We start from the raw sequence: 22954 nt of genomic DNA on the forward strand, positions 1-22954 counted from the left end.
AAAGATGTGGACTAATTTTGTGTGAGGTATTTGGTAATTTGGTTTATCTTTCAATCAATTCCTTTTGCTCCCTGGTGAGTGTTTAAGTATGTTATCATGTGCAACATGAGCCTGAGGTTTGTGAATGAGCTCTGCTTCCAGTAAGTGTTTTCATTTGCTACAAAGGGGGTTTATTCGATTTAACAGCTCCAGCTCTCTGTCATCGACAACACTTTCGCTCCAGAATAACCCTCCCCCAGCCACCAGCAGCTACTTATAAAAGGAAGTGGGCATTGGAGAAAAACTCCCAGGCTCCCAGCTGGTTTCGGAGTGACTCATAGGCTGCCACAGTCACAGCCAGTGGTCCACATGGCGCTGCTCTGCTCAAGCTTGGTATTAATGTTAGCTTGTTGTTTGAGCAGGTTGCTTTCTCTGTGCCATCCTCTCAGCCATACATCTGGAGCTCCCAAATGCTGTCCAGACTTTGAAGGGATCAGTATTTCTGAAAAGGGGTTGGATGAGTTACATCTCACTAGTAAGTGTATTTGTGATGATTGAACAGACATGTCACAGTTCTCTTTGTGTCTCTAAAACCTGTAGATGTACATGAATGATGCACTAGCCTGAGTGCAGTCCAGTCCAGTACTTAAATTAATTTTCGGGGGCTTTTCTGATCAGAACTCCGACACAGGAACAAGTGGAGCTTGATGCAGCCTTTTCAAGTCGGGTGCCAAGACTGTAAGACTGTGAGTCAAGTTAGAGCCATGTGCCTGCCAAAGTACATTACTGCCATGACTGCTTATGTGAGTAATCACATTCTGCTGAGTGTAGACTCCATCTGAAGATAAAACAAAAAAAAATTGTCACAAATACTGGAGGCCAGAGGTAGAACTGTACGTCAGAGTCAACAACGTACGTCCATCTTTGGCGGTCCTTGATGGAGAGGAGTCTGATGTTTAATGTCACAAATTCTTTCTGGTATAGGAAATATGTTGTGGTGCATTCTAAGTCCTTTTCACAGCCTCACTGAAAGATCAAACCTCACATCCACAGGCACATTTGGATCACTTTAACTTTCAGTTTGCAACACCTCTTTGATAGTTGAGTATATTTTGCACTTGTGACAGATACGACTCCTGTTTACAGACATGATTTCTATCAAAAGTTAGATTTTTAAGCCTCTGGGAGCACTGTCATTTTCTTATGAACGCCAGGAGACATTTTTGTTAATTAGCAAATGATGTTTCCTACCACCAGCGTGGTTCCCACTGGAAATTAAATCAGCACAATAACCTAATTCAGTCAGACAGAGGGACACAGCCATGTCCTGGTAAATGAAAAATAGTCATGTTGAAAAACCTGCACAAGTTTAAAACTTGCATTTTGAATTTGCATGCTGACAGATACCCCTGGTTTTCATCCTGAGCATAAGGAGAAAAGACAACCGGAAGGCAGTGGACGGTCACTGATACAAGAGGTGTTTCACATTTACACAACCTGAAGCTTAAGGGTGTTGGTACAGACTTTTCAAAGCAATTATTCAACCTCACATCCTCGCAAGTGGGGATGCTCAGAAAAGCTCTTCTGTTCCACAGTGGAGATGTCCCCCCTGAAATTTACAGTGACAGAATTGCCGGCAGACGAGCAGAAAAGCAGACGAGTGTGAAAAAGGATAGTCAGCTTTGTGGGTTTCCCAAGTGGCTTCAGCTCTGGCCTCTACATGGTCCATCTTTGCCGTGGCACACAGATGAAAGTGTTCAGATCCCAAGTGACATTTAGTGTATCAAAGATTGATAGTAATCTGTCCTTTTTACACACTCTTAACAATGAACCAACACTGTGATCTACAAACTCAGAGGCCCTGCCCACTCGTCTTTATGACTCAAAAGAGCGATAGGGGAACAATTCCCTCCACATGAATAGATACCAACTGGGCCTGGGTGGACAAGCAATGCTCCAAATAAATCTATACTCCAAGCCAGAGCAGACCAACACGGACAGAACAACACACCCCTGATCACTTCACAGCTGCAAAAAGCAGGAGAAGCTGCTTGGAGCAGAATCTGAGAGTTTCTGAAAGGAGGCACACAGAGATTAGCAGCGTGGAGCTCCTCTGAGAGATGTCTCCATCACAGTCAGACAGACACTGGGATGTCTTTTCTGCTGAACGAGGCAGGAATAAAAGACTTGGTATTTTAGAACAGGGGCTGTTTGTAGCATTCGATTCCACTTTTTCCCCTTTTTATGCTGTATCACAAGTTATTCCAAACCTGGTATCAGTTTTTAAACATCCATACTCTTCCTCTGAACGTTCCTCAGAAGATACAAGCTAAAAGTGACATTACAACAAGTAGATATCTTGTGACTATGGAGGATGAAAGGAAATGTAAACAAAAATGCTGTCATGGGATGCCTGAAAAGCTCTTTGTAAACACTTGGGTTCACTATCAGTTTAGACCAGCAAACTGACCGGGAAGGATCCCTGGATGGACTGAAAGATTTTCTACATCATTTATTTATTTGATTCTAATTTATTCTTTTCCATCTTCTCCTCCTATTCACTAAAAGATGAAAGTCATTGAAGTCACAGACATGACTTCTAATTTTTCACTCTCTTTGTCGTCTCAGACTGGCTGCACCTCTCTACCTCATTATTTCTTTCATATCCAGTCTATGGAGGGCCTTTCACCCTTTCTTTGCCAGTCTCATAAAAAAATTCTGGTGACCAAGTTTAGTCACAGAGTCCCATCAGTCCTTGACCAGAAACACATAAAGACCTGCACTATTCTTAGAGGGAAAACTCCTACAGGACATTTATTTTGTGAGTCCTGCCTTTGTACAAAGTTCACATCAGTCTACTCCCCCAACACATTTAAAGTAAAGGTTTCAGAGCTTAGTTTCTGAGTAAGCTTTTAACGTGGTTGGTTTATATAAACAAACACAATATTGGCTTGTTGACTTAACAGAAGTGACCTTTTTTCAAAGTCATCTTTCGGTGGCATTCAGCCATTTTTGGATAGACAGCTGAAGAGAGACGCAAAATTTGAGTATAGTACAACAGAGGATAAGGGCCAGAGTAAAACAATGGACTGTGAAACCCCCAAAAGTTGTACTACTTGGAGATCAAAGTTGAAACTAGAAAAGCACTCAAAGAGCGCAGACCCCTGCCAAGCATATTGTGATTGTCACACATTGTCACTTTAGTACTATTTTAATGTTATACTCCCTTTCAGCAGAATGTCTGCCACAATTTGGTGTTAGTTGCAGGTCTGTACGCTCATTTGTTACCTGACGGTGGTGACCTTGTCCTGTTTTGTTTTGCAAAGCAATCCGACCATTTACCGTGGAGATATAAACACATATGCTGAAAACTGCCCTATCTCACAATGATAAAGAATCCTTAAAAAAAAAAGGATCCGGATCACCTCAAAATTTAATCAATTTCGAAAATGTCCTATAAATTTCATGAAGATTCATTGCTTACTTTTTGAGCTATATAGTTCACAGACAAACAAACAGACAAACTCCCCAAAACAAAACCTCCTTGGTGGAGGCTATTAAGTAGTAATGGAAGAGATTAAGGTTAAAATACAATCAGAATGTCACAAGAATAAATTCAAAATGTAGTGAAAGTATTATAGGACTGAAGGCAAACTAAGGATGTAATGTGCAAGATAAAAGTTAAAATAAGGCTGTAGTGTTACAAAAGTCATAAAAATTTGTTATTGCTGATCTGAATGAATGCTGAATTATTTTAAAGGAGGATCTCAAAACATCAGTCGCCCTCTTGATCAGTAATGAGGGAAATGGGTCATCCCATGTAGCTGAATTTCACAGCTGACGACCACTGTTGCGAATCATGTGACTTTACAACATTATTTTGATTTAATAAAATAAAATATGACTTCATTTTGACTTAAATCTCTTTACATCACAACCGAGTTTTGACTTTACTCTTGTAACTTTATGACCGTACACAAAGATTTAATTCTTGTAACATTTCAACTTTAATCTCGTACAATGATCTGACAAATGTCTTAAGTCCAAGCCTGAAAATGTGCATAATAAGAGAAATGTATGTAGAAGTGTTAGTCTTAAGTCTTTGCTGTACTCTGCTGAGAAAGAATGAAAGTATGAAGCATCACCATTTCATGGTTACCTGATAAAAGGCTTTCAAACCTTTTTGATTGCACAGAATTAGCAAGGCAGTGAAGAGCACTTTTCAAAATCCCTTTTACAAAATGTTGATCTTGCACGGAACATGTCACTGAGTGATACGCAGACACGAGAGAACAAATTATGTGTATTCAAATCTGTGTGATGAAAGCTATCACTGGTGAGTGAAAATGAGATGCAGAAAAATCCATTTTGGATAAAATAAAGTTCACTTCAGCTTCTAGTTTTCAGAACAGGGCACTTAAAAACACAGCAAAGAATTAAAAAAGCTCAGGACAGGGGGTTATTTTTCTTCATGTGGGTTCTGGCAGGAACATTTTAGACATGACTGATTTACAAATTTAGAAATACATAAGACAAGCCAGGGAAACACAGAGTTTATAAAACTACTTAATAATCTCCTTCTATATTGGAACCAGCAACATGACTTTTATTTTGAGTTTTATTTCCTGGTTTGAGGATCTGTGAGTTGATATCTTTATTTCTGCACATTTCTGACCTTCATCATTGCCACAAATGTTAAACTTTCTGCATTACAACATCATGAAATTAAGTTTCTGCATTTCCCCAAACGCTCCTTTAACACCAACTCAAAGACACACAGCTGTTACAGTGAAGCATTTTCTACTGGGAGGACAACAAAACTGAGAAGACTAAATAAAATCTGATGAAATGAAGCAGCATTATACCTCTCCAGAGATCAAACTCACAATGTGTCTTGTGAGTGGAAAAATTACCGCTGGGCTATAAATAATAAACTTCTCCACAGTGTATTCTGATTGGAGGAAGTTCAGATCTGAAGAAAAGTGTTCTGACTAAATGTCCTCTTCAGCTTTCCAGAAACTTCTTCTTATTGGCAGCCCAAAATAAGCTATATCAAGGAGTGCTTTCATAAGACTGTTTTAATGTTGAAGGACATGCTGTATACCACTTATGATCCATGCTGTGTTGTGAGAAGTCTTTGAGTCCAAAAAAGTTTAACATTTCTGGGACAAAAGAATAAACTCTGTCAAATTGATTTCTTGGAGCTTTATTCCCTGTCTAAGAAAAGGAACTATCCAAATATTCCCCTCATCCCACAGGCGCAGTGATATTTTTCATTATTGACCTACACTTCTATCCACATTTATTCACCTCACTGCTCTAAATGTGGAGCAGCAGCTCTGGGCGACACATTGATAACATGTTACCATTTTCATCACCTTGCGATGACACAGTTTTACCTGCTTATCTATGATGAATGTGGAACAAATGGGTCATTTCAGAGTGAAAGGTTTGGATTTGGATGAGGAAAAGTAATGCCAGTACCCCTCCTTTTTACTTTCTTCCCTTTCCTCCTTTCCTTCGCATCAATACAGGGAATATGGAGAGTGAGCTAGGCTTTGCCTTATGATGAGGTCGGAGATTAATTTTAAAAAAGCATCACGATACAAGAGTACGGCTTTGGACTCTTAAGTCGTTTTCTGGGTCAAGCCCCTGACGTGAAACTGTATTTTCTCACTGGAAGATAACAGAAAATAAACTGACAGATACAAGTCAAAGCAAAATAAACAAACCACTAAATGTGTCCTTCAGTTGAGTCCTTGTCTAATTCAATGGATAAACAACTGACGGGAAAAGAAAAGGCTCTGTTTTTCTCCTGGGATTCATCAGCTGCTTGAAACTGCTCCATGTCTCCCCTCCATGATTTCAAACCTGGCAGCTAATTCAGACAGACTTTGAAGTGTGTTTGTGTGTATGTAGTTTCTCTTACCTGTCTTCCAGACCTCAAACGCTGACATTGTCTTTGTGTGTTTGAAGGTTTTTCAGCAAAGTCAGAAGTTTCATCCATGTAATGAATCTGCTGGGTAAACCTTCACAGGACAGGAGGATGGAGAGACAGTTTCAGTCTTTAATTAGGAAAACAGATTTCTTTAAATGACAACAGATTGGCATCTGTACGATTTTACCCCAGTCAGAGGGAAATGTCCTTGATTATGCAGGTAGTAAATTTAATGTAAAAGATTCGTCAGGGATGCTAAGTGACTTGAAATGTGTGTCTTAATTTAGTGTGTGAAACATAGACTGTAAAAAAATTGGTTGTCATCTTGCTGGCTTGAAGTGAGGTCTCCACAAAAATTGCTCCCCCTGGTGACTGGCTGCAACATCCCCCCAGCCATTGCACATGGGCTATGGTCAAACTTGAAAAAATTAACACCTTGTAGAAATCTTTCTCCCATTCGATTGATGTGGTGATTTAAAGACACTATTTTGCTGCCTTATATTCAAATCCTCATAAAGTGTTTGGATCCCATAATCAAACTCTGCCTTGTGAGGAGTCTTTTAGGAGAGTGAGGAGTTTGTTACAAAACAGACTGGAGTTACATCAATGTCTCTCTGTGAGCTAGAAAACAAAAAATCTTTAACATGACGGTTGTGTATTCATGTATAGTTATTTTTAACATGTCTGTTAGAAGATTGGTGTAAATGCTTGCTGACAATGAAGCTAACGGTAAAGAGCTCCCTCTGCTGACTGGCTGCAGTATGGGTCATACATCCCCTGTGTTAACAGTTCAAGCAATAAATTGGGAAAAAAATAATATTATTATTATTATTCTTTTTTACTCTACTCAATGAAATAAGTTATCAAAGTTAATGTTCGTTTTTCTTAAAGGTTTTAATTTCCTGTTCAATAAAAAAAACAGAGACTGATTGACAGACTCTTGTGGTATTCCAAACTGAGTTAACAGCATATGAGAGAAACTGCAGCAAGTGTCACAAGAGTGTCACACAAGAATCTATTTTCCTGAAGACTGAAGCCACTTGAGGGGTCTTTGACGGGTTACTGCTAAGTTTAGTCTATGTTTTGGTGACACTAAGCAATGACGTCATGCTTATGGGGCTTATTTGTTATGTACTTACATCTGTTTGTAAAGCATCTTTTAGTAACTTCAAAAAGCGCTGTATAAATCTGATTTATTATTTTTACTGTTGTTGCTATTATTATTATTTTATTATTGTTGTTGTTATTATTATTGTTGTTATTATTGTTGTTGTTGTTATTATCATTATTATTATTATTATTATTATTGTTATTATTATTATTATTATTATTGTCATGGTCATTATTATTATTATTATTAAATTCTTCAGATGTATATTTATGATTGTTTAACTGGACACTATAGTGTTTTAAAATTCATAATCACACAGGATTTGTCAGCAGGGTGGCTCACACATTTAAAATCAAAAGCTGTTGCGGGGTCATCAGCTGCAATGATTTTCTCTGGTCACAGCGATCACAATCAATTCAGAAACAGTGCCTGAGTTCCGGCACCTTCCACATGTCGAGACGCAGCTATGGATTCCTCTGCTCCTAGAGAGCAGCATGTTATCTGTGAGCTCTGAGAGTTATTAATAGACTCCACAGGGGTGACGAGGGTCTTTGTCTGTCAGAGGGTTTGAGGAAGCACAGCTGCACCACTGTCACCTCTCTGTGCAGAGGGCCACTGAACAAGCTTGTTTTGAGATGTCAGTCTTGTTCTTTTGCTCTCTGGAGGAATAATGGTCTAATATTCAACCAGGTGATGGCAGTGTTGACTGAGCCCTTTGTTATCCACCATACAGTACAATCTAAGAATGTAAACAAGAAAATATTCAGCCTGCTGCTCTCACCTTTGGTCTTATTGTGAAGGAAGTGGAAAAGGTATCACTTTACACCTGAGGAAAGACAGAGAACACATTCTGATTCAAGCTCTTCTTGTGGTAATGATGTGATGCTAAGATGTGTGCATCCCGCTGCTAATACCTCAAAAAATCAGCTTCTTCCCTCAAGATCATGATGAATGAGTATCACCTCTTGCAGTCTTCAGCTGGCTGGACATAAGGCCCTGGCATGAGAAAAACTTGATGGCCTAAGTCCCCCTGCCCATAAATAAAAGGACACAGGTATGTTATGAAAGACATGCTTCTTTTCTTTCTCTGCTATGTGTCTGTGCATGGTGTTAGATATGAGTTGAGTCACATTTTACCAATAAAATCAATGAGCTTAAAATGAATGAATAGCTTTCCAATAGGTGACAAGACACAAAATAAAAAATGCAATTTTTCCGTAACACTTCAAAACTTCCAAAAGGACTTTCTGATTTTTTTGTGTGAGGTCAATAAAAGACACATATTGACAACCGTTCTTAATCTATAAGTAAAGAAGAGAGGCTCAGCAAGATTAGCAACACCTTTTCATGACTTTCCTTGTCTGGTATGACAGCAGCACATTACCAAGTTCCATCCACAGACAAAAGACAGGTGGGTAAAAGTGTCTGCAGACACTGCAGAAAATACAATGAATGCCAGTCAGTAAAAAAAGAGATGAACCAAGAGGCTTACACAGACCGAACAGATTTTGTCAAAGAGCGCCCTGACATTTCTCTACAGAGCATTAGAGCAAAGCAGACATCATGATGGGCTTCAACACTAATCAGCATCCATCCAATTTAGATTGACATCATGCCTGTCAGGGCTCTTCTCCACTGCTGAGGCAGCACAAAATTTAGCAAAGGAGTAAGGCAGTCACACATTTACTGCCACATTGGAGGATTCTGCTGTTCACTATTTCTATAAAGAGTCTTCTCCTCTACTCAGGGGGACACTGCACCTGCCAAACCTGAAGGAATAAGGGTGGCAGCTCACTGTGGTCACCACTGTGGGCTTTATTCTATTATTTAACAATACAGCTTGTTTTCTTCTCTTGTAAAAATGTATTAGTCTTATTTGGTGTGGTAAAACTAGACAAGCTATCATCTGTTGAAAGAAAATAAGAAGTGAGGGTGGGTCAACTGTTAACCAGTAGTATTTAAAGATACTGTATGCTTTGCACTAATAAGACCAGCTTATCCCTTCATATCATACTCTGTTTAGCATTACACAAAAGCAAAGTACCAAGTGGGAGAATGAGAATACATAATCTTTGAGTCTGGATATAACAACAAATCAGCAGCACCCTCTACTGGCAAGAACACAAAGTAGTAGAAATGATTCACATACAGTATCAGAACTTTCTGCAGGATCAGTAACACGGACAAAGACATCACTGACAGAGTTAAAATAAAAAAAATATTAATGAAAAACTTGCTAGGGTTTTCCATATTTATTGATAATTTTAATCAGTTTAAGGATTTGTGGAGTAAAAAAAATAAAAATACATTTTCAAACCTAAGGGTAGGCCTACATAGAAAAAAGAAATTTCATGACTTTAAAACAGACAATCTGGTAACCTTTTGTCTTGCTAGAGCTCCAGATTTGAATGGATTTATTAAATGTTGAGTTTTTTTTAAGTGTTATCTATCCACTGTTGACAAGTCAGTCAATGAGATTCATGCTAGCTTACAGTCTTATCTAGGTTTGGTTGTCCTTTAGAGCATGACCGGTACATGGTTGTGGAAAAGAACCCCGATACCAGGAAAAGAGTAAACACAAAGTTAGTCATTATGATCACAGATGTGATTAGGAAGCAGACCTCTGAACTGCCCTCATGCTTAACTGTGAAATTAGTGAATAAAACAGGAATGGTGCAGGTGTTCTGAATGGACATTCGTAGTCATCATGCAGATCTTGATCTTATTAAGACATCAGAAATAACTGAGGCAGGCAGGGCTTATATCTTATTCACAACGTGGTTTATGTTTCTGAATTTGGCGTTAGAAGTGGAACAAAACTCTGCTTCATGCTGTCCTGAGACTGACCACGTCAAAGGTTTGGTCTGAATAAAGGGACGATCTTTAATTCAGTCCAGGGTAAAGTGCACAGGGTTCATCTTATCTCTGTCCACTGTAAATCAGTTAAAATCTACTGCAAATGCACTCAGAGGCAGGACCCTGACATTAGTAAACACTAAAAGCCACTTAGTCATAACACCTAGGTATATGAAAAATGAAAGCGCTTTTTAAATTTTTAACAGTATTAATCATAATTAAAACTGTGCAGTTGAAACAATTTGAAATGAGCTTATGAATTATATATTTTCATTTGAGAGCTTCTATAACAATTCAAACCATGAGAACATCAGATTATGTGTTGCAAACAAAAAGGTGACTGAGTAAAACACCAAGTCATTGTTTGAAACATGACTGGCAACTTTTAACTCAAGTTTTGCAGGAATAAATGGGTTAACTGCACAGTGAACTTGACAAAAGAAGAGAGGGGTGGGACTGGCAGACTGTCCATTCATCACACAAACAACCGCACAAGGTTCAGTTTTTCTCAACCCGTACACCCTGAACTAAGATCGCTTGGATGCAAGGTAAGATATAGAACATTTGAGGATAATACTCTATTTTCAGGCCATGACTGCATTCATTTAACAACTGGAATTTGGGTTAAATTGATGTTTGCCTCATATCCACAGCTGGAATGCACACCGTCGTGTTGTTGGTGTTGTGGGTGCTGGGAACATCACTGGTGTTGCCAGACCCCGACACAGCAGGAGATAAAGTGACTGAGGAGCCTATCCCATGTTCGAAGGGGTGCTCCTGTTTCCATGATGACTACAGTTTCGAGCTCAACATGTACTGCAGTGCCCGGAACTTCACGCAAGTCCCATCTGACATGCCCCTGACCACTCACTCAGTCTGGCTGGATGGAAACTTGTTCACCACGCTCCCCGCATCGTCTTTCAGGGATCTTACCAACCTGGACTTTTTGAATCTTCAGAGTGGCCAGCTGGCTACGATTGACCCTCAGGCTTTTAAAGGACTGAGGTCACTTGCGCACATTCACCTTGAGCGAAACCGCCTGCGTACTTTACCAGCCACAGTGTTCCAGAACACACCTTACCTCGGGTCGCTGAGTCTGCATAACAACCAGCTCACTCGCATCGAGGACAAACTGTTTGAGGGACTCTCACAAATGTGGCTGCTCAACCTAGGCTGGAACTCAATAGCAGTTCTGCCTGAGACGGTGTTCCAGGATCTGCATGGTCTGCGAGAGCTCATTCTGGCAGGAAACCGACTTGCTTACTTACAGCCACAGCTTTTCCAAAGCCTTGTTGAGCTCAAAGAGTTGGATCTGACTGGAAATTACCTGAGAGTTATCAAAGCCAATGTGTTTATTAAACTTACCAAGCTGCAAAAGCTCTACCTTGCCCAGAACCAGATTATGACAGTAGCACCAAGAGCATTTGGAGGCATGAGGTCACTAAGATGGCTGGATCTCACAAACAACAAACTAACTTCCCTCCATGACGACACTTTCTTTGGCTTGCTCAGTCTTCACGTTCTACGTCTATCCAACAACACCATCACAGGAATAAGACCCAGGACTTTCCGGGATCTGCAGTATCTAGAAGAGCTACGACTCAGCTACAACAAAATCCGAGCATTGGGGGAAAGGATCTTTGAGGGACTTGGTCATCTGGAGGTCCTGGAGCTCGAACATAACCAGGTGCAAGAAGCACAAGTTGGTAGTTTCACTGGCCTATCTCATGTGGCTGTCATCAACCTGGCTGGAAGTTGCTTCCACAGTCTGCCTGACCAAGTGTTCAAAGGCCTATCAAAGCTACATAGCCTCCATCTAGATAGAGGTTGCCTAACAAGGATCACAACTCATGCTTTCACCGGACTTTCTGGTCTACGGAGGCTTTTCTTGCAGCACAATAACATCTCAGTGGTGGAACAACAGAGCTTTGTAGACCTGGTGGGCCTACTGGGGCTAGACTTGAGTTACAACAACTTGGAGGTTCTTACATCCCATACATTCTCAGGCCTCAAGAATCTAGAGTATTTGCTGTTGTCCAATAATGAATGCCGACAGTTTTTGCAGAATGGCACCACGCAGCTGCTCCCAAGGCTGCGTTACCTGGACCTGAGGGCGAATGCTCTAACAAGCGTGGTCCCAGATTTTCCACAGAACATGGAAAAGGTGTTGCTGTCTGGAAATCGTTGGAAATGTGACTGCGGCGCCTTGCCACTCAGAAATTACAGTTTACGAAACCCATTGGTGATACCTCGGCAAGTGGAGACCCATGCAGAGGGTGAAGAACCTGATACAACTATCACCATATACAACAACATCACATGCACCAGTCCACCACGCCTGGCTGGTCAAGACCTGCGGGACATTGATAATGAACACTTCCAGAATTGCTAATCAAAATATACACAGATTTTTGGAGGGAAGTGGATTGTGTCAAAAAAAAATGTGTAAAAATATTTTTGAAAATTCCAATTTTTTTTAGCTTTTAAGATTTTAAATATAAACAATGTTGGCTTTCTGTGTTGTTGAAACTCTTTCATGAGGCACTATTTCGTATATTGGGCAGTATAGCAGCTGTTGCTCAACTCTATGTATCATACATGTGCATGGTTTGTTTCACATCTGCTTTATCCTGATTTTCTCCAGCTTCGAAAAAAATCATGTTGTTTCCTTGGCCGAAGTACCGAAATTTTCACCTCCCTGCAGAGGAAAAAAAATTACTACCCCTCCCTAATTTACCACAAACTATTTTTTTTCACAGTAAAAACGTTTAAATGTGACACATTTGATGTAAGTTCGAAACAAACCAGAGGACATGAAAGTGGTAGAGCTGCAGATGAGCCGCCTGAAATGTACTGTTTACTTGAGTGACTTGAATCAATATAACCATAAGGAAACTGTTGCATAACATAAAATCACAACCTTCAGTTTATCATTTACAAGTCTGGGCAGGTTGGACTGACATTTAACACAATTTACAGACAGGATAGAACCATTTCTCATTCATCTATTAAAACTCTTAAATTGCCATGTTGTGTTTACTGTTGAGTGTAATAAAGTTGCTACTTGAAAATAAAACTATTCACAAAGTGCTAAGAAAATGCAAGGTTTTGTTTGGTTGTTTGTCTTTAAATCTATGTTTCTGTACCAGCTTCCAACATATTGCATTGCCACAAACAGGGGGTAGAGTACAATACATTACCAACACAACTCATACCACCAGAAACGAACAAAACACGCGTTTCTCATTAATTACCAAAAACAGCAAATTATCAAAGACGGGGGAAATGTTCTCTTCGTGAAAGTACCATGAAAACCTACACACTGACAGCGGTAAAATGTTTTACACGTTGCACTCAGTTGCTATTTGCTAATACTGACCAGCAGCTAGCTTACCTTGCAGGTTAACATGGAGCAAAGTTGCACTTTCAGAAGCAAAAAGACTAGCAGGCGCATTAAAGATAGATACAACTCAGTTGGGCATATACGACTGTGCAGGATGAATAAAATGTACCTCTCTGCCACTCTTTTGACACACAGCAGGTACACCAGAGGTCTGTTTAGGTCATGTGTTGGAATTTTGTGCAGCCTAGATGAGGAAAGTTAAGATTTCTCCGACTTTACTTGAAGGCAGCACTTTTAACGTTCAGCACGTGCCTTAACGGAGACGCGTTCTGTTGCCAAGGGTAACGAAACGTCCTCTGATATTTTACTGCGACACGAAACATGAAACAACTCCCGTGTAGAACAGATGTAGCTGTAGCTGTACCGGTGTTATGGACCTGAAAAAATCAACGTGCTGGGATTCGATCCAGGAGAGAGTGAGGCAACGTATCCTGACCATTGACTCGGATTCCCTCTCGGTATGTTATTTTTACCGTCCCCAGTCTAACAAAACAGGTCCTAAAACAAGTGTTAATATTTTTTTCTTCCTGTTACAGTCTGATGATGAGGAGAGTATCACCTTGTATCAAAGGCCAGCTGGTCTATCCCTGACGGTGCCTGAAGATTCTGACTTTTTTTCAGTAGGTGATGCTAAGATTGAGGTAAGTCACAAACCTATGATAAACATTGACATCAGTTTGGCTTCACGTCTCTTATCGTAACATTTTCTGAAGCTTTTGGAGACAGAAGAGACTCTGGACGATGATGATGAAATACTCAAAGGCACTCCTGTAACACAGATTCACACAGAACCATTCTACACTAATGTGGAGGTATGTGGTAAAAAAAAAATTGTGAGAGAATATTCCTAATTCATCCTTATCGTTTTCTTTTCAATACCTGTTTCACGGTTAAAAGGCAGCTACTTGTGAGAGAGCTGATTTGGAGAGAGACGGAGGCAATCAAGATACAGGAAAAGAAAATTCTTACAATAAAACTTATGAGGGCTTTCCTGTTCTCTCTTTTGAGGTGAGTTTTGACAAATAAAGAGGTCAGTAGTTTCAAGGTGCCTATCCTAAAGTATGTTGTTTTTTTTTTTTTTTGTTTTTTTTAATAATACCTGTTTCAGAAACTTGACCAGTGGAATTTAGACCATGTCCTACAAGAGCTACAGGAAGGCCAACTGTCTCTGCCAAAACAGCCTATGAAAACACATGATGCAGGTAGTTACTTACGTTATGAGTTATGCCCCTCTAAAACCAAACTGTTAAAATTGAGGGTGAGTTTATCTTGAGTTAAAGTATTAGCCTCTTCATAGGTGATTGCAGAGTCAGATCTGAGAAGAATATAATGGAGAGACTGGTTGATTTATTCCAAAGTCAGTCTTCTCAGTCTGCGTCAGAGAGTCCAAACCCCACCAGGTATTTTTGATATTGAATATTTGTCATATTGAACATTTTGTAGCAAATTTGTGAGAATGTAATAGTAATCTCCCTTTTTTCATGCAGGCAGACTGATACTCAAAATACATCATCAGAGCTGAGCAAACAGGAACGCCCCACCATTTACACTGACCTGCTTTGCCCTGATCCTGTAACCCAACTCTCCTTAACACCGCCTAATCTTTCATCAGAATTCACAACCAAACACTACATTCAACAGGAAATATCAAATGCAGATCATCTTAGAGTACTCACTGGATCACAAGTGGAGAACAGGTGAACACATCATATCATGCTTAAAGGGGGTATTGTGCTTTTTTAAAGCTTTATACTGTCTATCTGGTACCCTTGTAGTAGCTTTACATGGCTTAAAGTTGTTTAAAAAAATCTATTTTTTCCTCACACTTGGGTAGAAAATCCTGTCTGAAATGCTTTGTTTAGCTGCTGTCTCTTTAAGACTTCATGGGTCACAAACCCCTTTACCTCTGATTGGCCAGCCCTCTGAAGGCCTGTTGGGGGCAGAGCTATGGGCAGATCTTTGTTTTTGAGACCTGTCCCTAAAAAGTGTTGTGAACCAGTTCGCAGATCCTTAAGCAATGACCTCACACATGCACGATACCCCTCTTTAAAAATAATTTGTCACACTTTTGTTTTGTGCATTTTGCCTCCGTCCTTTTTGTCTTTCTCTCCTTCTAGGGAAGTGACTGGCAAAAGCATGCTGCTACAGAAAATAAGAGAAAATAAAAGTAAAGGAAATAATCCACAGGATGAAAATTCAGATCCCCTACTTTTGGTGCAAAGGAGTGAAGCAGAACTGACAGAAAAGCATCACGCAGAGTCTACATGTAGCAATGAGTCGCACCATCCAAAAGAAGAAGAACAACCTCTGCCTGCACAGTTTGGGCTCATAACAACAAAAATCAGAAGTCAGGAAACATCTCACCAAAGTAAAATCAAAGAGCCCAAGCAGCAGAAGTATGTTTCTCTAACTGCAGTCATTTCACATATCTCTGAGAATATATATGTTTTGATATTTTAACCATAACAATGTTTCAGTAACCAGCAAAAGCAGCAAATTGGGAGGGCCTTGCAACAGAAGCAGTGCAAAAAAATTCTTGAGAAACTAGGAAAACATTGTCCAACTCAATCTGTCCACGACTGGCAGCCAGCTGAGGAAAGGACGAATATTCTCTACCACTCTGTAAGCACAAGCACAGCTTAATCCCACAGTATTCAAATGTTTAAATGTAGATCAACAAAACTGCACTGATTACTTGTCATGTAGGAAGCATCCTATCTCCAGTCATTGTCCACACTACCAGTAGATATGGGAAGTGAAGGGCGTATGGTTCTGAGAGTCAACCTCTCCAGTCCTGGTGTTGTTTATGATGGAGCTTATCAGTATTCAGCTGCAGCCAGATCACACATCTACAACACTTTGGTGGCCTGGTTTCTATCCTTAGTAAGTGAACAGTAGCTCCTCTTTAATGTTGTACTCCACTGGTTGTTCTTTGTATACCTGTTTTTATGCTCTTCTTAATGTGTACCAGGTTGGCCCAAACTCACGTCATGATGAAGATAAGGGTGTTGCCAAAGTGCCATTCTGGGTGGCAGGACTTCAGCAGCTGTGGACAAAAGACGGGCTAGCTCTGCATGTTTTAGTTGTGGCTCGTCACTGTTATACACCAACGGTAAACAGCAAATTACAGCTACAGATAAGAAGTGCTTCTGCAAACAATCTAAGACCCAACAGAAAATTTAAGCTATGGTGAATCAGAATAAGATTCCAAGACTGAAATTGTAATGCGAAGAGATCAAAATCATAACATTGTGAGATTACAGCAGTGCATTTATATGAGAACAGAGATAATGTTATGAGAAAAAAAACAATATTTTGTGGAGAAAAGGTCATAGTTTTATTACAATAAAGCCATAATGTTATGAGAAATGGCCTTTATATGTGGAGAAAAATCACATAATTCACATAACACAAGATGGAAATATTAATGCTAAGAAAAAAAGTAACATGAGGAGATTGAGGTCATAATCCCATGAGAAAGTGTCTCGATTCAGTATGAAGCAAGAATAAGTCGTAATGTTATGAGATTTGAGTAGAAATGTTACAAGAAAAAAGTCATAATGTTATGAAAATAAAGTTCTTATGATACCAAAAACAGTTAGAGTGTAATTAGAGTAAAGTTGTTATATTTTTATTTTAAGTCAGAATGCTGTGAGACAGAAGAAAAAGTGTCAAAAAAAAAGTTTTAACATTTGAGATTAAAGTTGTAGTGTTACCAAAAAAGTCATATCATAATGAGAGTAACATTTTATTCAATGAGAAAAAGTCGTAACGTTACTAAAATGTAATTTTATGAGGAAAAAGGTTTAGTGTTGCAAGATTCAGTATTTTCTGGACAAAGTCATTAACCTATCAGATTAAAGCTTTAATGGTGAGATTAAAGTGATTGAAGTAAAGATATGAGAAAAAAAATCTTGTAGTATTATAAGATTAATGATTGTACAATGTGTTGACAGTACAAGTGACCCCCAAACTCTGAGCAAAATAAGTTAAATGTATTATTCTTTTTTTTATAAGTATACTTTTAACAGCTGTTAAGATTAAAAAAAAATTTCCAGTGCGCACTTCACATACGTCATGTATAAATGATCAGCAGAAGAGGTTTAAGGTTTACTCAAGGGGTGCAGAACTTAACAAAAACAAAAACAAAAAGTTCCTTATGGTAGCTTTAATTAAAAAAAGATTTAGTGTCTGATTCATCATTTGTTTTTTGTTTCTCTCTAGATAAAGCAGAAAGACATCCACACACTTTTTTACAACCACGTCTGCAGGTTCCTCTCTGCAAGCAGACTCCCTTTTATTGCCTCCTGGCTACCTCAGCTGCAATCCCTGCTGGGTCAACAGTCTTATAATTCAACTGTGTCCCTCCCCATGATTGGTCTAAATTCTTTCATCTTTGCAACCTCTCAGAAAAAGGTACATGTCGACAGAGTGTCATTTCAAATATTCTCACACACACTGATATTAAACTGTCGGACTGATTTTCATTTCCCCGTCTCTGTGCTGCAGTTTATAGATCAGACATTTGGTGTAAATCCAGGCTTTTACTGGCAGACAGTGGAGTCTCAGGAGAGTGTTTGTGAGAGGAGAGACACCAACCAGGAGCTGCGCACAGAGGTGGGTGTGTTGTTCTTCAGAAGTGTGCCTCACAGTAGTAGAGGAGCTGAAGTTTTGCTCTGTCTTCTTTGTGATAGGTATCAGTTTCTGTCAGTGGCGAAGCTTTCTTCCTGAATCCCCTCACTACACACTACACCCTTCAGTGTGTTCTTGACTCTGGACTGGACGTGTGTGGTCTGCGGCTTCTCTATGCACCGCACAGCTTCCTGAGTGACAGCACTGGTAGAACAAAATGAAAGCCACAGCTGTACTTTAGCTCATTGGTTTGGTGTTTCTCCTGGATTCAAGCTTGGCCCACTGTCTAAATATACCCACCCCTTTGTTTATAGGTGTTGAAGCAGAAATCCAAACAACTGATGAGACCTGTATTCCTGTACTTGCCCTTGCTGTTCGAGGCCCTCATGCCCACTCAGTTATCAAAGGGATAACTACTTCCTTACAATCTTTACTGCCAAGAGAGGCTGAGTTTATTACTGTGAACCAGAGAGGAATTCAAGATCCACAAGCTCACAGAGAGTTGTGCTTGTGGTTTTCCGGGAGACTCATACCACATCCTGATAGGTTTGTTGTCAGAATTCCAATTATGAATGAATTCATTTGCTTTTTTTTCTATTTTTTCAATTTGATCTTTTTTTTTCTGACTGCATTACAGCTGCTCTCTCTTTTCAATTTGGCAGAATTATACCTGCACAAAACAGACACAAAAGCAGTGTGATCAGCTCCTACAGATCACCTTCATCTCTGTGTGCCACAACAAAAGGTACCACAACTGGATAAAGAGCCAGGAAGTACAACAAAGAGGAGAAGCAAGCTTGTGTCCATATTTCATTTACAGTATTCATTTTTTTTGTCAAGTAGCTGCTAATTCTTTTTCTCTTTCCCTGAACAGCTGATGTACTCCTCATTGTGTCACCTATCATGCCACAGTGTTGCTATGCCCAAATTCTGGCTGTGTGTGAACGCAGAGGATTTTGTCTTCTGGGGCTGCAGAGGCTGGAGGTTAAGGGGCATGGGGCGTCACTTCTTGGATTCACAAACAAGCAGGTGAGACGTGCAGGAAGAGGACTTTTTGTTTTTTACTCTCTAGATTTCAGTTTTTGCAGGATGGAGGTGAAATGTGCAGGTGTGATGTGATAGGATGTGTGATCAGAATGGCCCCAGTGTTCTGATAAGGGTTGTAACCAATCAGCCTCCAGTGTTAAACAGATTACTTTTGTTCCCCCTAGATGCCTGTATTCTGCAGTACACAAACTGTAGATCTTGAACAGGAGAAGCAGAAGCTGCCCCGCTTTTGTTTGGTGTTGATGCTTAGGAAAGAAAATGCGACCCACCACAGTGTTCGTCTACCAGCAGGTCGGAAATCTCTATCTCTCTATCTATCTCAGATTGTAAATAACAAGCAGTACGCAGCAAGTCTGCTTTTTCAATTACCTCCGCCAAGGAGGTTATGTTTTTGGCAGAGTTTGTTTGTCTGTGAACAACATAACTCAAAAAGTAACAATCAGATTTTAATGAAATTTTCAGGAAGTGTTCAAAATGGGATAAGGAAAAAGTGATTACATTTTGGAGATGATCCGGATCACCGTCTGGATCCAGGACTTTTTTAAACCATTCGTTGTGATTGTGAGTTAGGGCTGTTTTCACCATATGTGTAAATAACTCCAAGATAGATGGTCGGATTGCTTTGCTAAACAATACAAGACAAGGTCACAATAATTTCTGACAGATGTAAAAGTACGATCCAGATCCTGACAATATTCTAGATATTAAGATCCAGAATATGAAATTTGTACTGGATCATCATGATTTTCAACACTGTCAGGTAACAAACCATCGTACAAACCTGCAACTGACACCAAATTGTAGCAGACAGTCTGCTGAAAGGGAGTATAACATTAAAGTAAGACTGAAGTGTTGCTCTCTTAGCAGAGCTCTGTGCTCTCTGAGTGCTTTTCTAGTTCCTTTTTGTAATGCAGTTTCTGTATTGTTGCAGCACTGATGAGAGAACTGGAGGCACAAAAGCTCCTGGGCTGCATCCATGCAAGACTGAATGGAGCTCACACAGTAGAGGCAGACTTGTGTTTCCATGCTGTGCCTTACAGTAGTGATCTGTTCCACATCTTTGGTAAGCTCTGTGTGTGTTGTGAAAATATTAAAGCTCCATCACTGCAGCCCATTTCAAGTTTTTATTTTTGTATTCAGTCAGATGTATGTGGGCTGTGCCTGATCCTTCCCGTGTGATCCTGTCCAAGTGGTCCTCCACCCCTGACAGGGAACAGGTGGTGATTTTGGCCTTGGTGGGGAAAGACTTGAGCCAAGGTCTAAGCTTCCTACACAGAGTGCTGACAGGCAGGTCAAAAGGTGGGTGAAATTTAGATAACACTGCCTGTGTGTTGGCAGGAAAGTTAAAAAAGCAGCCGCCCACACAGTTAAATCAATAACAAAATGGGAGTTTGTGGGAGCATTTTTCTTTAATTGATTTTTTTTTTCCTTAAAGGTGATGTGTTTCAGCTCCTTGGCTTGAAGTTTCTGCCTGCATTGACTCTACCTCAGGCCCGGGAGCTGACTCCATATGAGGTGGGAGAGCAGCTTCGTAACGACAGCGTCAACAATCTGATGTCCTCTCAAGTGCTGGTGTGTGCACTCAGCCGGGTGGAGGCTGTTGCTTCACTGAGGAAACTTCTACCACATGATTACCCCGCAAACATCCTGGTGTCAGCTACACCTGAAGTCGCTTTTAGACAAGCTTCTGTTTTCTTCTTCGAGCATGAGATGATTCCTGGTGGGTTTTTTTCCAAAGAGTTGTGAAAATGTTTTTAAAAATCTGAACTGAATGTCTGTTAAAGCTCCATGAAATGACAGAAAGAGTATAAAGTTTGATGAATCATTAATTAGTTCTGTGTAGCTCCACAGATCCAGCTCACTGTGTGCCTCTTCAAGCACAGAATCTGGCATAAAGCTCTGAGTAAAACAGTCCACAAACTCCACCTGAGAGGTCTCCTGTTGGTGGGCCTGCGTGTATTCACTCTGGACACAAGGGCTGCTGGCTTCATACAGCCTTCAGGAAATGTAACTGAGAGAAAAAGAAAAACAAGCTTTTGTTTTCAAGCATTAGCACAGCTTTAATAACTCTTACTTTGACGTGTGCAGGAGCCTGCAGATTTGGAGTGCCTGTGTTCTGGCTCCTCATTGGCTCTCTGCCTGGAGGGGGAGGATGCTGTGAGGCAGTTGCTGGGTGTGCTGAGAGAAGAGGACATGGCTCCTTTGCGTGATGGGATATATGGTGAGTTTGTACTTGACAGGTTGCCTTGATCATGTCTACATGCACCCAGTTGCTTTCATGTGGATGATTAGATATTTGTGTTAATGAGCAGTTGAGCAGGTGTACCAAAATAGAGTTTTTGATGAGTGTTATCTGTTGTTTTTGTGATGTCATTTAGTGCTTAATGACTAAAAACTGATCAGTAATGTAACCCATGCTGCAGCCTCGGGGTCATACCAGACCGCCATTCAGGATGTGAAGAAGATTTTTCCAGATGGGCTCTGCTGCTCTGAGAACATCACAATGAGACAGGAGCAGGTATTCATGTCACATACAGTCCAGGAGATGGAGCGTAGATTTTTTTTAAGAGAGAAAATTTGTGTGTTTTATTTCAGATACTCAGAATGTGCTCAGATGCTTTAGCTTCTGTGGAGCGTGAGCAGAGATGTACACTGACCTCTGTAGCTCAGACATCTGACACAGACTTAGGATCACAAAAAGGTTGGACAGGTTTTATGTATACTTTTTTGCACTTCAAATCTTAGTCTTTCACAATCCTGCATGCAAATAAAGCACAGCGCTGCCACTTTTCAAGGCAAATGAGCCCCTTTAATCATTTATTGTGACTTTGGCAGCAACTGCTCTGATATTGACATTGAAATATGACTCAGTTCCAGATGAACTTTGCAAACCAAATGTCCTTGTTTGTTTGTTTGTTCCTGATACACAAAGCCCACTGGCAGACAACCTGTCTACTGATAGCCTTTGAGGCCGAGCACCGAGCACCTTCAGAGCTGGAACTGCTGGAGCAGCTGCTGAGTTCAGGCTGCTATCTGGTGGCGGGGAGGATGAGCATGCTGGATAATGAGCAGAGGGAACATGTCAGAGAGATATTGCGAGAGTCATCAAGAGGGAATGAAAGGGTGAGGGGTCTGGCTTTTAGGATAAGTGTACTTACTCACAAATGGAGCAATCAGTGGCAGAGTTTCTCTGGTTTCCTGTGGTTTTTTTTTAAGGTAGCTCAGTTCAATGATGCATCCTGGCTCATCCTGGCTCTGCAAGGGGAGGCGGTCGTGACCTGCTTTGACACCCTTCTTGATTGGTACAAAAAAAAAAAAAAAAAAAAAACTACCATGCAAACCTGGCATGCAAACATGAATATTTAAATGTCAATGAGTGTTTTGTTTTTCAACTTGTGCCTTTTTTATTATAGCATCATTAAGGAGAGACCAGACCTTGAAAATGTGAGCAAAATGGTTTTGTACCCTGAGAGTGAAAAAGAGGTAAATGATGCACTTATTTCTCAAAGTCCCCCTTTAGAAAACTTTAATGTTATATTGCAAGGTGTTGAGCATCAAAAAGCCTCCTTTAAAATGATTGCTTTCTCTCTTTTCAGGCCGAACAACTGATCTGCTTCCTGTTCGATGCCTTGTCTCCAGAGAGCTCTCATAATGTGCCTTGAGGTTCAAATCAGTGCACATGTGCATGATAAAGCTCCATTAGTTAGCTTATTTCTTTAAAATGCTATGTGTAAAACAGATTTCTGGATGTAGCTATTTTTTATTTTATATGTTGAGTGTTCAAAGACTGTGATTTATTAAATTGGTGTGATGTCACCTTGTCTCTTCAGGCTCATTTCCAGGACTCGACATCATCTTCAGGGTTGTGTTTGTGACAAAAAGTATCCACACGTTTCAGATGAAAAATTATTTTAATTCTCAAGATGATAAAAATAATTTTGTGAACTCTGTAAACCATTGCATAACTGTAGTGTAACAATTTAACAAG

At 40.1% G+C, this 22954-nt stretch overlaps 3 protein-coding genes across 5 annotated transcripts in view; 2 read left to right on the top strand and 1 right to left on the bottom strand.

Annotated features, from left to right (window-relative positions):
* Positions 1-13475, bottom strand: part of mrtfbb (myocardin related transcription factor Bb) — a 69061-nt gene extending 55586 nt beyond the window's left edge. Inside the window, exons 1-4 of one of the 2 annotated variants that reach the window (XM_074696869.1) lie at positions 13397-13475; positions 7943-8058; positions 7810-7854; positions 5909-6008 (exon numbers count right to left, since the gene is read on the bottom strand). In XM_074696869.1, coding sequence (XP_074552970.1) covers positions 5909-5936 — 28 coding nt within the window. In that variant the 5' untranslated portion in view covers positions 5937-6008; positions 7810-7854; positions 7943-8058; positions 13397-13475. Of the gene's footprint in view, positions 1-5908; positions 6009-7809; positions 7855-7942; positions 8059-13278 lie in introns of both variants that reach the window. The other variant, XM_074696868.1, reaches the window with a different exon arrangement.
* On the top strand, positions 10543-12276 carry igfals (insulin-like growth factor binding protein, acid labile subunit). The gene has a single exon (XM_074697019.1). It carries the CDS (start codon positions 10543-10545, stop codon positions 12274-12276), a length of 1734 nt encoding a protein of 577 aa, XP_074553120.1.
* Positions 13469-22832, top strand: LOC141809708 (dynein axonemal assembly factor 8). Of its 2 annotated transcripts, XM_074696863.1 has the most exons (29): positions 13505-13745; positions 13824-13928; positions 14001-14099; positions 14185-14295; positions 14396-14489; positions 14585-14687; positions 14775-14984; positions 15405-15683; positions 15765-15909; positions 15994-16170; positions 16259-16399; positions 17512-17703; positions 17797-17904; positions 17982-18126; positions 18234-18465; positions 18582-18664; positions 18794-18948; positions 19131-19257; positions 19898-20029; positions 20107-20265; positions 20402-20686; positions 20810-20973; positions 21055-21187; positions 21390-21484; positions 21562-21667; positions 21899-22089; positions 22183-22268; positions 22380-22449; positions 22563-22832. In XM_074696863.1, the coding sequence occupies exons 1-29, from the start codon at positions 13659-13661 to the stop codon at positions 22626-22628; spliced, it is 4080 nt and encodes a 1359-aa protein (XP_074552964.1). In that variant the 5' UTR covers positions 13505-13658; the 3' UTR covers positions 22629-22832. The 2 variants fall into 2 exon arrangements, with proteins under 2 accessions (XP_074552965.1, XP_074552964.1); XM_074696864.1 differs by lacking the exons at positions 21562-21667; positions 22183-22268; positions 22380-22449; positions 22563-22832 and having other exon boundaries at positions 13469-13745; positions 21899-22062.
* The last annotated feature ends 122 nt before the right edge of the window (positions 22833-22954 follow it).

This window comes from Halichoeres trimaculatus, unplaced genomic scaffold (genome assembly GCF_033239565.1).
Source record: "Halichoeres trimaculatus isolate MK-OKI-2021-1 unplaced genomic scaffold, fHalTri1.1 fHalTri1_scaffold_20, whole genome shotgun sequence".
In the NCBI taxonomy this organism is placed as follows: domain Eukaryota; kingdom Metazoa; phylum Chordata; class Actinopteri; order Labriformes; family Labridae; genus Halichoeres; species Halichoeres trimaculatus.

Coding starts and splice junctions, on each gene's coding strand:
- igfals (XM_074697019.1), top strand. CDS start 10,543: ATGCACACCGTCGTGTTGTTGGTGTTGTGGGTGCTGGGAACATCACTG.
- LOC141809708 (XM_074696863.1), top strand. CDS start 13,659: ATGGACCTGAAAAAATCAACGTGCTGGGATTCGATCCAGGAGAGAGTG. Junction 21,188..21,389: donor TTTGCGTGATGGGATATATG/GTGAGTTTGTAC, acceptor CCCATGCTGCAG/CCTCGGGGTCATACCAGACC. Junction 21,668..21,898: donor AGACTTAGGATCACAAAAAG/GTTGGACAGGTT, acceptor TGATACACAAAG/CCCACTGGCAGACAACCTGT.